Genomic DNA, 12119 nt, shown 5'->3' with positions numbered 1-12119 from the left:
TAGCATTTTTTGGTGACTTTCTACCATCTCTGAATTACATGTTCTTCAACATGAATATATTATAATACAATATGTCTGTTATCTTATAATATTTTGTTACATTATTTTCTGAAGCCAGTATATGATCGTTTATCTTGTTTTGCTTTCTAAGTAGATTGTTATAACGCCCAGTTCAAGAAGTCCCCAAAGACCACTAGGGAGACAGTCACTATATGCAAAAGCAAAGAGCCTTTATTCGGCTTAAGCTCAGACTCTCAGACCTCTATGCAAAGAGCCCCCAGCAGCAGTTAGACAAAGCTTTTATTTATGTTAGGGTAGGGGTGGGGGAATTCCAACTTAGTAATTACATGATTGGGTGATTTTAAGCAGGGTGATTTGATGCAAGGGGATTGGCCCATAATGACCACATCAGCTTAAGCATTTTATCTATTGTAGCCAGGGGCCTTATAACAAAATGGAGTCACAACTGTCATGGTTCTTCAATTGTAACTTTATGCATATCATACAGTTTCTATATATTCTAATCCCTAATATACACTATGTGTATTTGCTCCTTAGTATACATACATAATGTATTCACCTCATCCTTTCCATTGTTGCTTTGTCTTTAATAATGATAGTATTTATGTACCCTAGGAGGTTTTTTGTTCTTTTTGTTTTTATGGCAAAGCATTTGGGGTGTAACTTGAAAAAGGCAAATTTTACTTAGCAGATAGGGTAAAATGAAGGCTATTCAGAGATAAAGAGGAGGTCCTTGGCACCTACTGGTAACTTTTAGTTCTCATCCTTTTTGTGTTCTTTATTTTGTGGATCACTCTTCTTGAACCTTCCTCCATTCTATGTAAACCACTTTCTCTTGGCCTGCTTTCTACTTTTATTACTAGTTTTACATTAGCTTTCCCATTTCCATGTAGTTTCCCTTGTTCTAGCCATATGAATTTTCTGGCGGGTCTTTGTATACAGATGAGCTGTATTTTCATGCCTGCTTTTTAATCCCTGGTTTCTTCATCATTGTTGATCCTCTGTATTTTATAAGGTGGCACTCCAAAAGTGTGGTCAGAAATTAGTGCTGGTTTATAAACTGTTTATTACGATTCCATTGCAAGATCAATACAGTAATTGAGAGTAAGCAAGTAAGCATTGGAGAACTTTTTCTTTTTTTCTTTTGTTGTGCTGAGGATACAATGCAGGGATGCTTTAACACTGAACTATATCCTCAACTTTTTCCATTTTTTTTTTTTAAATAGAGTCTTGCTGAGTTGCTGGGACTGGCATCACACTTGTGATCCTCCTGCTTCAGCCTCCTGAGTTTCTGAGATTACAGTCATGAGCCACAACACCTGGCAACACTAGAGAACTTTTATAACAGTTTGACAGAGTCACGTTGTATTTTGAATCTCATAGTGAAAATTCTGTATTAAAAATACAGGATTATGTATTTTAAAATTTTTAAATTAAATTCTGTATTTTTAAATTTATTTTCCTAATAATTCTAGTAATCATTTTATTCCATTGTATTATAAGTATGTTAATCCATGATAATTTTAAGTTGAACGGGGAAAAATGGTTCTGCATTGTAGATTGTTGGAGAAACACCACTCAAAAAAAATTTTTTTTCCTGAATTTCTCCTTGGTCTTTTGGCCCAGAATGAGTAGCTGCTCCTTCCTTTAAGGAGCCAAAGAATATAAAATATGTAATTCTAGTTCTCTTAGAACTCTTACTTGAGTGCATTAGTGGTATCTTTTATGCTTATGTTTTGTTAATTTTTAAAGTCCTTGCTCCTAACATTGTGCCTGGCATAGAGTGGGAAAAGAATGAGCAGGTTTACCAAGGATGGGAGGACTTGAACATTTAAAAAAAAAAAGTATCAAAGAATAGATTACATAAAGGCAGTAGAAATGAAATGCTTGGACTTCACAGAACAGTATTAATGCTTGAAGCTGAGGCTGAGAGTGAAGGAGTGAAGGAAAGGGAAGGGCTGCCACTTGCCATTGTCATGGAAGATGAGTGTGGTAGGAGCTCTGCAGGGAGTGTCAGGGCTCAGAAGGGCAGAGCATTGTATTAAGTTAGGAGTGAACTCTTCATATTGTTAATGCTGTTTCATGTTTTGATAACTCCTACCTTTTGCTTGCTTTGCAGACAATGTATTTCAAAGGCATTGAAGCAGGGAAGGTTCCCTATTTTCCTCATGCAGATACTATTATCTATTCCATCTCTACAGCAATTTGTTTCCATGCTGTAAGTATAACTTTTAAAATGAGAAATAGAAATTTCTGTTTCTAATTTACATTAAGCCAGTGTGTGGGGGGGAGGGGGGTAAAAACCTGCATACATAACGTTACATTTTATACTTTTTTACTTTTTTTGTATTTTTAGCAAGATAGCATATATGTTTCAGACCATTAAACATGTTAACTCCATGAACTAGACCGTGTTTTATGAGAAGACCACTTTTTAGGTTTAAAGAGAGTGTAATCTATACATAAATCCTCACTCCAGGACCATGCAGATATAATGCCTCAATTTAATTATCTTTCTTCAAGAAAAAATACCATGGGCATAAATATGAGGGATGGCATTTCCCAGACATTACTCAGGGGAGAACTAGTTTAACAGAAGCATTGCTTAATCTCTTTAAATTCTATAATCATCATTGTTGATGTTAATGGTTTAGGGCCTGTTACAAAGTTTTTTTGGGAGAGCTTTTATTTGTTCTTTCTCACAGGAATGCTGCCAGGTTGATAAACGCATTAAAATCTACGGGGTACTCAATTCACTCAATTTTTATTTCAAAAACCCTTTTATTTGAAGGCACATTTACAAAGATTCTTGACTTAAACCTTAAGTACATCTTTTTATTATATCATCATTACTATCATTTTAAAATTAAATAAGCAATAGAGAGATAAAAACTGCTCCTAAAACTTCAGATAATGTGTGTATTTATTAAAAGAAATCTCAAATTGAATAATTTTAGGCTGTCATGGAAGTTCAGAACTTGCGACCATCTTATTGGAAGTTCCTTTTGAGGCTCACCAAAGGCAGGTAAGTGACCAAGATAACTACATGCTTATAAAGAAAGAGCAATGTTAGCCGGGTTTTGTGGCTCATGCCTGTCATGCAGTACTTGGGTAGCTGAGACAGGAGGATTTCAGGTTCAAAGCCAGCCTCAGCAACTCAGTGAGGCTCGCACCAACTTACCAAAACCTTGTTTCCACATTAAAAAATAAAATAGGGCTGGAGGTATAGCTTGGAGATAGAATGCCCCTGGGTTTAATCCCCAATACCACAGAAAAATAAAAGAGCAATTTCATAAAAATACTCTAATTTTTTGTCACCTTAAAGTAATAATTTTTTCAGTGATAAAATAGGCATTTATATGTAAATCAAATATAACCAACTTAATAAGAAATACTGAGGAAAATTATTTTTACCAGTTTCCTCATAATGTTTTAGATATTTTAAATATCTGGATTAATCTTGTTAATTTGCTAACTATTAATTAATAGCTCCATAAAGATACTTAACCCTACCCTTTTCAATATTTGCTCTCTTCTTTTTGATTGAAAATATTATGTAGATTTGTTAAAATGGTGTATTTCTACATAATTAATTGATTTCAGTTTTAGAAAAATAACCATCCTTTGTCTAGTATTAAAAATCTTTTCATCCTCTTCCTCCTTCTCTTCTTTCTCTCTTTTTCTTCTTCCTCCTTCTCCTCCTCCTGCTTCTCCTCCTCTTCCTCTTCCTCTTCCTCTTCCTCCTCTTCCTCCCCCTCCTCTTCCTCCCCCTCCTCTTCCTCCCCTTCCTCCTCTTCCTCCTCTTCCTCCTCCTCTTTCTCCTTCTCCTTTGGGAGACGGCCTGACATAATGGAAAGAGCATGGGCTTTGAAGTAAGATCGATTTAAGTTTGATTCTTTCAGTGATTTCTCTGTGAGAATCTTATTTGCCCTCATGAGCCTAAGTTTCTTTCGCTCTGTAATGAAACAGTATTACATACTGTCTTAATCTGTTTTGTGTTGCTATAACAGATTACCTGATGCTAGGTAATATATACAGAAAAGTTTATTTGGTTCGTGATTATAGTATGGTGCTGGCATTCCAGTAAGGGCTTTCAGGCCATATCACAGCATGGGAGAGAAGCACAGTCACATAATATGGCCTTGCTTCATACCAGCCTACTCTGCAGGAACTAAGCCACCCCTACAGGACCCACTCTACTTTGTAAGACATTCATGAAAGTGGAGCCCTCATGACTTAATCATCTTCTACTAGTCCCACATCTTAAAGGTTCTGTCACTGACCTCAACACTGTTACTCTAGAACTAGGGTTCCAGTACATGAACATTTGGGAGACAAACCACATCCAAACCACAGCACATATGTTGTATGGTTGTAGGAAAATTAGGATATTTCTAGTACTGCTTAGCACTTAGTAGGCACTCATTAAATAAGAACTGCTATTAATATTAGTATCATTATTAATAAAATAACAAATGTTTGCATAATGTTTACCATGTCCCAGACAATGGTTTTAAGCATAATAAAACCTTGCACATATTATATGTATGTACTTAGTGTTTAAAATAGCTTTATAAGGTAGGCACTATCATCAACATTGTTTTATATCCAAAAAAAAGCATCACAGAGAAGTTAGAAATTGTGCCAGAGTCTCACAGCTAGCAAAGGAAAGAGCTGGGATATAAGCCAGGCAGTCTGGCTTCAGAATCCTTCCTTTTAGCCATGATACTCTGTACCCTTATTATTGTTTCTTTTTTTGTCATTTTGTTTTGTGCACGTTAATGAGTTTTACCAGTTGATTAATTTGGAAGGGACCTTATTTTGGAAAAGAATTGAAAGTGATATTTATTGGTTCTTGAAATATTAATGAATCAGTGATTCAAAACTAACTCATTCTGCCATCTTCTTCCGAAAGGAAATGCTTGTGAATAGGTACAGAAACACAGAAGGTCCATCTTATACATCACCTGAATCCAATTCTTTCCTATTTTGCCATACTGAGGATTAAGTTCAGGGGCAGTCTACATATAAGCTACACCCCCAGCTCTATTTTTTATTCTTTATTTTGAAACAGGGTCTCACTAAGTTGCAGAGGGACTCACTAAGTAGCTAAGGCTGTCCCCAAACCTGCGATCTTCCTTTCTCAGCCTCCCAAGTCTTGGGATTACAAGTGTATGCCACTGTGCCTACCTTAATATGTATCTTTAAAATTTTCTCTCTCTTAGATTAGGTGATGGATAACATGAGGGTATATTTTTATCCTGTTGTGCATATTAAAAAAATTGAGAGCCTGTATGCTATTTACTTTTTAGTTATTAAATATGTGCATATTTGGATATGTTTTGATATGTTTTAATATCTCAATTTTGAGAGAAATCACATTTAATACCTTTGTTTCATTGGTAAATGCTAGTTCATTCGTCTCTAATTTAGTTTCCAATGATTTCATTAACCAGAAAATAATAATTAGCCTAATTTTCTATTTGACACATTCTAATGGAAAGAATTTTAGAAGGGCTCTAAATAATGCTTATAATTAATGGTTGCAGGCCTGGAGATTACCTCTTTAAATAAAATGTTAGATAGTGAATCTTAGTAAATTAGTTATGTGATTTCTAATCTGCCAATGAATTTAGGTTTTTTGCTGTGTTAGTCATGTGTTCCTATTCCATTTGACTTTACTAAGTCAAAGTAAATCATTTTACCTTATAACCTTCTGAAATACTTCTTTATTGTCCTCTGTTTTACAGATTTGCTGTCATGAACCGAAAAGCCCTTGATGTTTTTGATACTGGTGCATCTAAACACTTTCAGGATTTCATCCCCAGATTGGACCCAAGATATACAGTTGTAACACCAGAGTTGCCCATAGAGTTTTCTTGAAGATGACTGTAATTTATTAATGTGACTGTATGTTTCATCATTATATCTTGAAGAGTTATGTTGAACGCAAAGAAGGGGGCCGGAGCTCAAACTTCAGTGTTATTTCAATAAGAGATGCTTTTATTGTTTTGTTTTGTTTTGTTTTGTTTTGTTTTGTTTTTCTTACCAATCAGAAATACAGAAGCTTTTTAGGAAGATGTTGCTTAATAATTAAGCTTCCTTTGTAGCCAGAACCTGATTCTGGGTTGCTGTAGAGGTTGACATTTATGATATATTATTGATTAAATTATGTCCACAAACAATATTGAATAATCTATGTAGAAGTGTAATAACAAGTAAGAGTATACTTAAAATTACTTTAAAGATATCTTTAGTTCATTCCAATATAATTCTTAGTTAAAACTAAGATTATTTCTCATTTTAGTATTTTCAAAGGATCACGGGTACATGGATTTGGTCTGGATTTTTTTTTTTTTCTTTTGACTTCGGAATTGGTATCTGTAGTAGTAGAAGGCTATAATTTTGAAGGAACTCTCTACAGACATTGCTGCTTTAGAATGGAGCAGTGCATTGGAGAAAGTGGCCATTCTTACTTCAGGGATGCAAAGATGGGTCTCCTACCATTTAGGTGAATGTCGCGGTGTCCATTCTTGTTTTGTTAGCTCAAAACACCACATCTCCATGACAACTGGGCTGTGAGGAACCCAGTGAACCCACATACTAGTAATGGCAGGTTAGAAACAAGTGAAAATGGATACATCTACGTAATTGAAATATATGTGTTAATCTTTTATAATAGCATTGCACTTGAATATTTAAAAAACAAATTGTTTAGATCTTCTGCTGGTATGTTTGTTTTCATTTATAAGGATTGAATTCTCAGCTCAGTTTATATACCACTGTTGTTTTAGAAGGGATCAAAATTCTATGGAACAAAAGAAGTTCTGACAGTGTGACATTCTGTACCCTCTCAGCTATGTCACCTAAATTGTGGCTGTTTTAGAACTAAAAACAATATAAAAATCCAGTGGTTGGTGAAAAGTCTGTTTGATCACTGATTGGATTTATATTCTCCAGCTTCCTGTTCAGAAATCATTTTCATCCTGTTTTCTCTGCAACATAGATTCCCAAAGTTAGTGATACTGTCCTTATAGGGAATTCTGGAAGGATAAGGGGGATATTAGCCCCCTAGTTCAATGGGGGAGTCATTGAATAAAAATAAGGGGGCATTAGAAGTGCCTAGAGAGATGCTGGGTTTTTTTTTTTTTTTTTTTTTTTTTCTGAAAAGAAAGTGATAAGCCAGTAAGTTTGGGAATCTATGTTCTGGAGTAAAGAAGTGATAAAATATAGTCACTGCTGCTAATGAAAGTAGTTCAGTACCACTGATTGAAATATGATCACTCTTTAGTTTTTCAGGGAAAAGTTATACTTTTCTAAGTTAATAAAAGGCTTAAGTGGTTGCAATGTCTAGAGTTAATATAATATGTAGGAGTGATATTTTAATATAATTTCATTGCTAAAAAGTTTTTAGGCCATGGTAAATTATATAATAGAATTTATGTTGCAACAGGAATTATAACTTAGAGGTTACAAATACTTAATCCCCCATATTCAGTTTTATCAAGCCTTGTATATGTCTGTTTCTATGTAATCTTATCCTTGGTTGTTATGACAAATTGCAACCCAACAAAAAGACAGAGAAAACCACTTTAATTTGGTCAAAATTTTATATTGTGATTAACTTTTAGAGCAAACATGTCCATTTGGCAATGCTGTTAAAGGATCATTTTGGTTTCAGATTTCAAAACTGATTAATAAATGTAGTTTTAAGTTTTTACTCACTGGAATCAAAATGATGATTGTTACTACATTTACTTATTTACATGAAGTATTAAACATTGAGAAAGCACTGCTACTTGCACCTAACTTTCCCTGTTCAGAATTTATAGTAATTTTCTATCAAGTAATATACATTCTAATTCACAAGTTGTTGTTATTATTATCATTGACATCAAATATTATAACATTGAGAAACATATTATATTTAAATTTGCTAGAATGGTTTTGCTGGTCAAAAAGGTGAGTTTCTATAAGATACATATATATTATATATAAACAAATTGTCATGTTTTTATTTTATATAAAATGTTAACTGAACTATCATGAAACAGAATATGGTAGTGAATGTTTAGCTTAAATGAATAGTTCACTAATTACAGTAGGGAATCAAGAAGTCTGATTTCTAGGAAAGACTGCACAGTGTATTTGAGCAAACATGAAGTTTCTTCATGTTTCTACAGACAATCAAAATGAGTTATTTTTCTACCTCTAACTAATCAGGTATTGATGGGTAACTTCTTGGCATGATAAATAAAGTGTAACAGATTTCTCCATTTCAAAAAAATTTTTTTCTGTTAAGTTCATTTAAATTCTGAAGAAATCATGTCCAAGGTAAGTTTTACCAGAAATAATTGTAGTAAACAGTTATGGGCCCCTTAGTCTGCTTAGCATCTTTATGTAGAATGAAAAAAAAAGTGCATTTGAAGCAGTAATGATATGGTCATTTCATTGCTATCACCTGTGTTAATAAACTCTTATGTCTAGTATTAGCCAAGTAAAGACTGAGGTTGCAAGATAACCAACTGTCTCACATGATTCTTACTTCTTTTTCAGTTTCATTGTTTATTTTACTACTTATTTCTGAAATAATTTCATTTGCTCTATTTTCCCTTTTTATAAATTATCTTTGATTCTGTAACTTTTTGATATATAAACATAGTTGTCACTCATTTGATACCTTATTATTTTTGCCTTCATGTGCTGTTGTTTAGTCAGTTGTTTTTTAATCTATAACTTTATTATTTTATTTTTTGCTTTCAGATTTTATAATTTTAATCTACAATGAACATATATTTTTGATGGAACCATGTTGGGTATTTGTCACATAATATTTTCTTGTTGCACTTGAATATATATCTCTTTATAGATAATATCTAGGCTAACATATGATTAGTTGATAATGCTAAGAAAAAGTTTCTGCTTGTATTTTATCCTATCTTTATTTCTAAATCCTCTGCCAGTGCATGGATAGTGAAAATCAGTGCCCTCACTCTCAGGGATCTTTGTCCACTTGCCTGTCTCACAGTTTCTCCTGGGCTGGTGGCTGAGTATCCTCTTGGTAGGGTCCTAGGGAACGGTCTACTGGGAGCTGTGACCCACGGTTCTTGTTGCTTGGAAGCTGAAGAAGTCAAGAGCCAAGAGACTAATTGCATTCCACCTCTGATTTATTTTTATATGTCTAAATAGCAAGTAATTTGATATAACAGTGAAATCATTCCTTGCCACACAATAGCAAACATATTCCTTTCTGAACTGTGACCTTGGTGAGGTACCTGATAAAATTTATCTGCTCTAGCACCTCGCAGTACTCATTTTCCTTCATAGAGAATTTAGGTGACTGAACATGAGTGACCAAGGGGAAAAAACGTAAGATAAACAAGAAATGAACAATTTTGGTGGGTCTGGCTTTGTGTGACAGAGGATGCCATCCTCACAGAGGTCTGCACCAGGTTCCCTGCTGGGGACAGCTCCCCACTGTCAGCGCTCTGTCATTTCATTTTGTGAAATTAACAAGGACAGGAGGGTCAGGAACTGAAGTGACTGGGATTTGAGGGTTGTGTGATATTATTTATTTCAAGTTGTGGCTCAGCGTGACTTTGTGACAGCTCTGTACTTATGATAAGGATTACTTTAAAGGAACAACACTGACACTAGTATGTGGCTTCTGAAAGCAGAGGAGGGACAGGAGCTCAGCCAGGATGCTGTGTGTGTCCTGGGCCTGTAGCAGGATAGGGAATAGCCTTCAGCATACAGCTGTGGTGAATAAGACTGTGGGCTATTTCACACTGAGAAAAGCCAGTGACTTTTAATAAAAGGAAAGAACTCATATCTAGTCTTCTCCTCTCCCTCCTTTTTTTCCTCCCTGATCCAGCTCTCTCTCATTCTCACGGCCCAGGTCATAGTAGGCAAGCACTCTACCACTGGCTACATCCCTTAAAGGTCTTGGAGCCTTTATTCCTGAGCTTTCATTGCCCCTTGCCCTTCTTGCTGGAGTTACTTTCTGCTCCTGGGACTCCAGAGCTCCAGTGAAACCTCTGATGCCAGCGGGTCCAGTGGGGGGATCAGGAGGCTCATAATGATGGAGTGAGCATTTCTGGGCACAGTGATTTTTGATGTGGTCCTGCATTTATTAGGGAGGACGTTATACTCAGCCAAGTCACATAATGCATTATGATTGCTTCTCTTTCTTTGGACAGCTGCACAAAGGGGGAAAGAGTTGTTTCTCTGTACAGGAGGCCTCTAAATCCAGAACAGTGTCTTAACAAACCTACAACATTGTTTGACTCTGTAATATGCTGTAGCTGCACATTAGGGCAAGAACTAATTTATGTTTTTCTTTTTCTTTTTCATTTTTTTTCCCTTTTCATCTGTCCCTCCTCCAAATCTGTCTTAAGTGAGATAATATGTTGGACTTTATTGTTTATCCTTGCAGACCTAAAAATCCCAGTAATAAGCACAGACACACAAAGCATGTCAACAGCAGGATGATGAGAACCAAGTGCCATTTGCATTTCTTTCTCCAGCCTGCAGACCACTGTAGCTTGCCCCATGCAGTTGTGTTTTTGTTGAGTTTTGTGCCACAGACCCTTCCCTCCCAGTACAGCCTAACACTCTCATCTTGTCATTCTGTGGGCAGTTGTTCCCTGGTCTTGGCACAGAGGCCACAGACATACGGATTCCCTTTACATACCTCCACCAGACACCACAACCCTTTGTGGCTTGAGATACACAGGTTTCCACAAAGTGCCATTGTGGTCATATTTTCTGTGGTTACCCTACAGTATAGCAGCTCTTCATTCTGTAACTAAGACCAGTTAATTTCTGAGGTTGATTCTCTTAGTATTAATTAAAACTTTCTTAGTTTTCAATCAATAACTCAAGTGAATTTTTTTCTGAGATTATTTTGGTCACCCGAGAAGACCCTGGGCTATAGAGGTCTTAGTACCAAGAGTCTAACATGGCTTAAAGCAGACGTGTGTCAATGCTTTTGCGCACTATGGGAGAATGCCAAAGGGGATGATGGGAGAGAAAGTACATACTTCAAGCCTCACCTCTTTCCTCCTATTGCTTTCTTAATCTCCCCAACCCTGTGCTTTTCTGCTGTATCTTTGCTATTTATTCCTCCAGCAAGGACTCATCCTCGAGGGAAAAAGAGGTATTTACTTTCCTGTTTACTTCAGGGAAATTTGAAGTTGAGCGCAGAGACGAGCATCACACTCTTGGGTAGATACAAGCTTGGAAGAGTGTTGCTGAATTCATAAGGAAAAAGAAGCACCTGCTATTTTTCCCTCACCCCTCATCAGGATTCAGACAGACTGGAAATGCCCAGAGTCACATCCCAGTAGCATCTGTCATGGGCATATACTAACACACTTAACTAGTGAAGGGACAGAGTCAGTAATGGGAGAGGAAGGGGAGTTTTCTGATAATTATTAAAAGAAGGCCATGTCTGCAAGCATTGCTGTAAGCACAAGCCTGGCTTGGGTCATTGGTCCACATGGGTTGACTCATGAACCCTATGCTCCATCAGTGTTTGTGGCTTGAAGGATTGAATGGGCCAGTGGTGCTTAAAATGAGACAGTAGTTACATCTCTGTTAAATTGAAAGTGTGCTAAATGTAACAAGAGGGTTTTTGTTTGGCTAGAGTTTTAAATTTTTTCTGTCTGAAATTTAATTTGTATATAGATAAAATCTGCAAAGCTTCAGGAAGCAATTTAGATGCATCTGAAACAGTCTGCAGATTCTAAAAACCTGGAGGGAATCACTAAGGCTCACGCAAGCCCTAAGAAGAGAGTATGAATGGATGTAAGAAACCAGAGGTATTATTGAATTATCCGGGCATCCCCTCCACCCCCACCAGAGCTCTTTCTATAATTTGAACTAAAGTTCCAAAATGGGACTGCAGTAATTAATACTAACGTAGGGATCATTTGCTCCTACTTGCTGATAGAACATTGATGTTAAGACAGAAGTATGTAGCCGGGCATGGTGGCGCATTCCTCTACTGTCACCAGTACTTTGGAGGCTAAGGCAGGAGGTTCACAAATTTGAGGCCAGCCTAGGCACTTAGTGAGCCACTGTCTCAAAATAAAAAG

The 12119-nt window shown here is 36.1% G+C and overlaps 1 protein-coding gene across 3 annotated transcripts in view; it reads left to right on the top strand.

Moving 5' to 3' along the window:
• TMEM135 (transmembrane protein 135) overlaps positions 1-5904 on the top strand; it is a gene marked incomplete at both ends in the record, with an annotated part of 215398 nt that extends 209494 nt beyond the window's left edge. For all 3 annotated transcript variants that reach the window (XM_080714267.1, XM_080714265.1, XM_080714266.1), the window contains 3 exons: positions 2141-2239; positions 2979-3046; positions 5772-5904. In XM_080714267.1, the coding sequence (XP_080570393.1) occupies positions 2141-2239; positions 2979-3046; positions 5772-5904 (300 nt within the window). The remainder of the gene's footprint in view (positions 1-2140; positions 2240-2978; positions 3047-5771) is intronic.
• Positions 5905-12119: the final 6215 nt, after the last annotated feature.

The sequence above is a fragment of the Muscardinus avellanarius genome (assembly GCF_963383645.1).
Source record: "Muscardinus avellanarius genome assembly, chromosome: 1".
Lineage (NCBI taxonomy): Eukaryota > Metazoa > Chordata > Mammalia > Rodentia > Gliridae > Muscardinus > Muscardinus avellanarius.
This window is presented reverse-complemented; position numbering and strand designations above follow the sequence as displayed.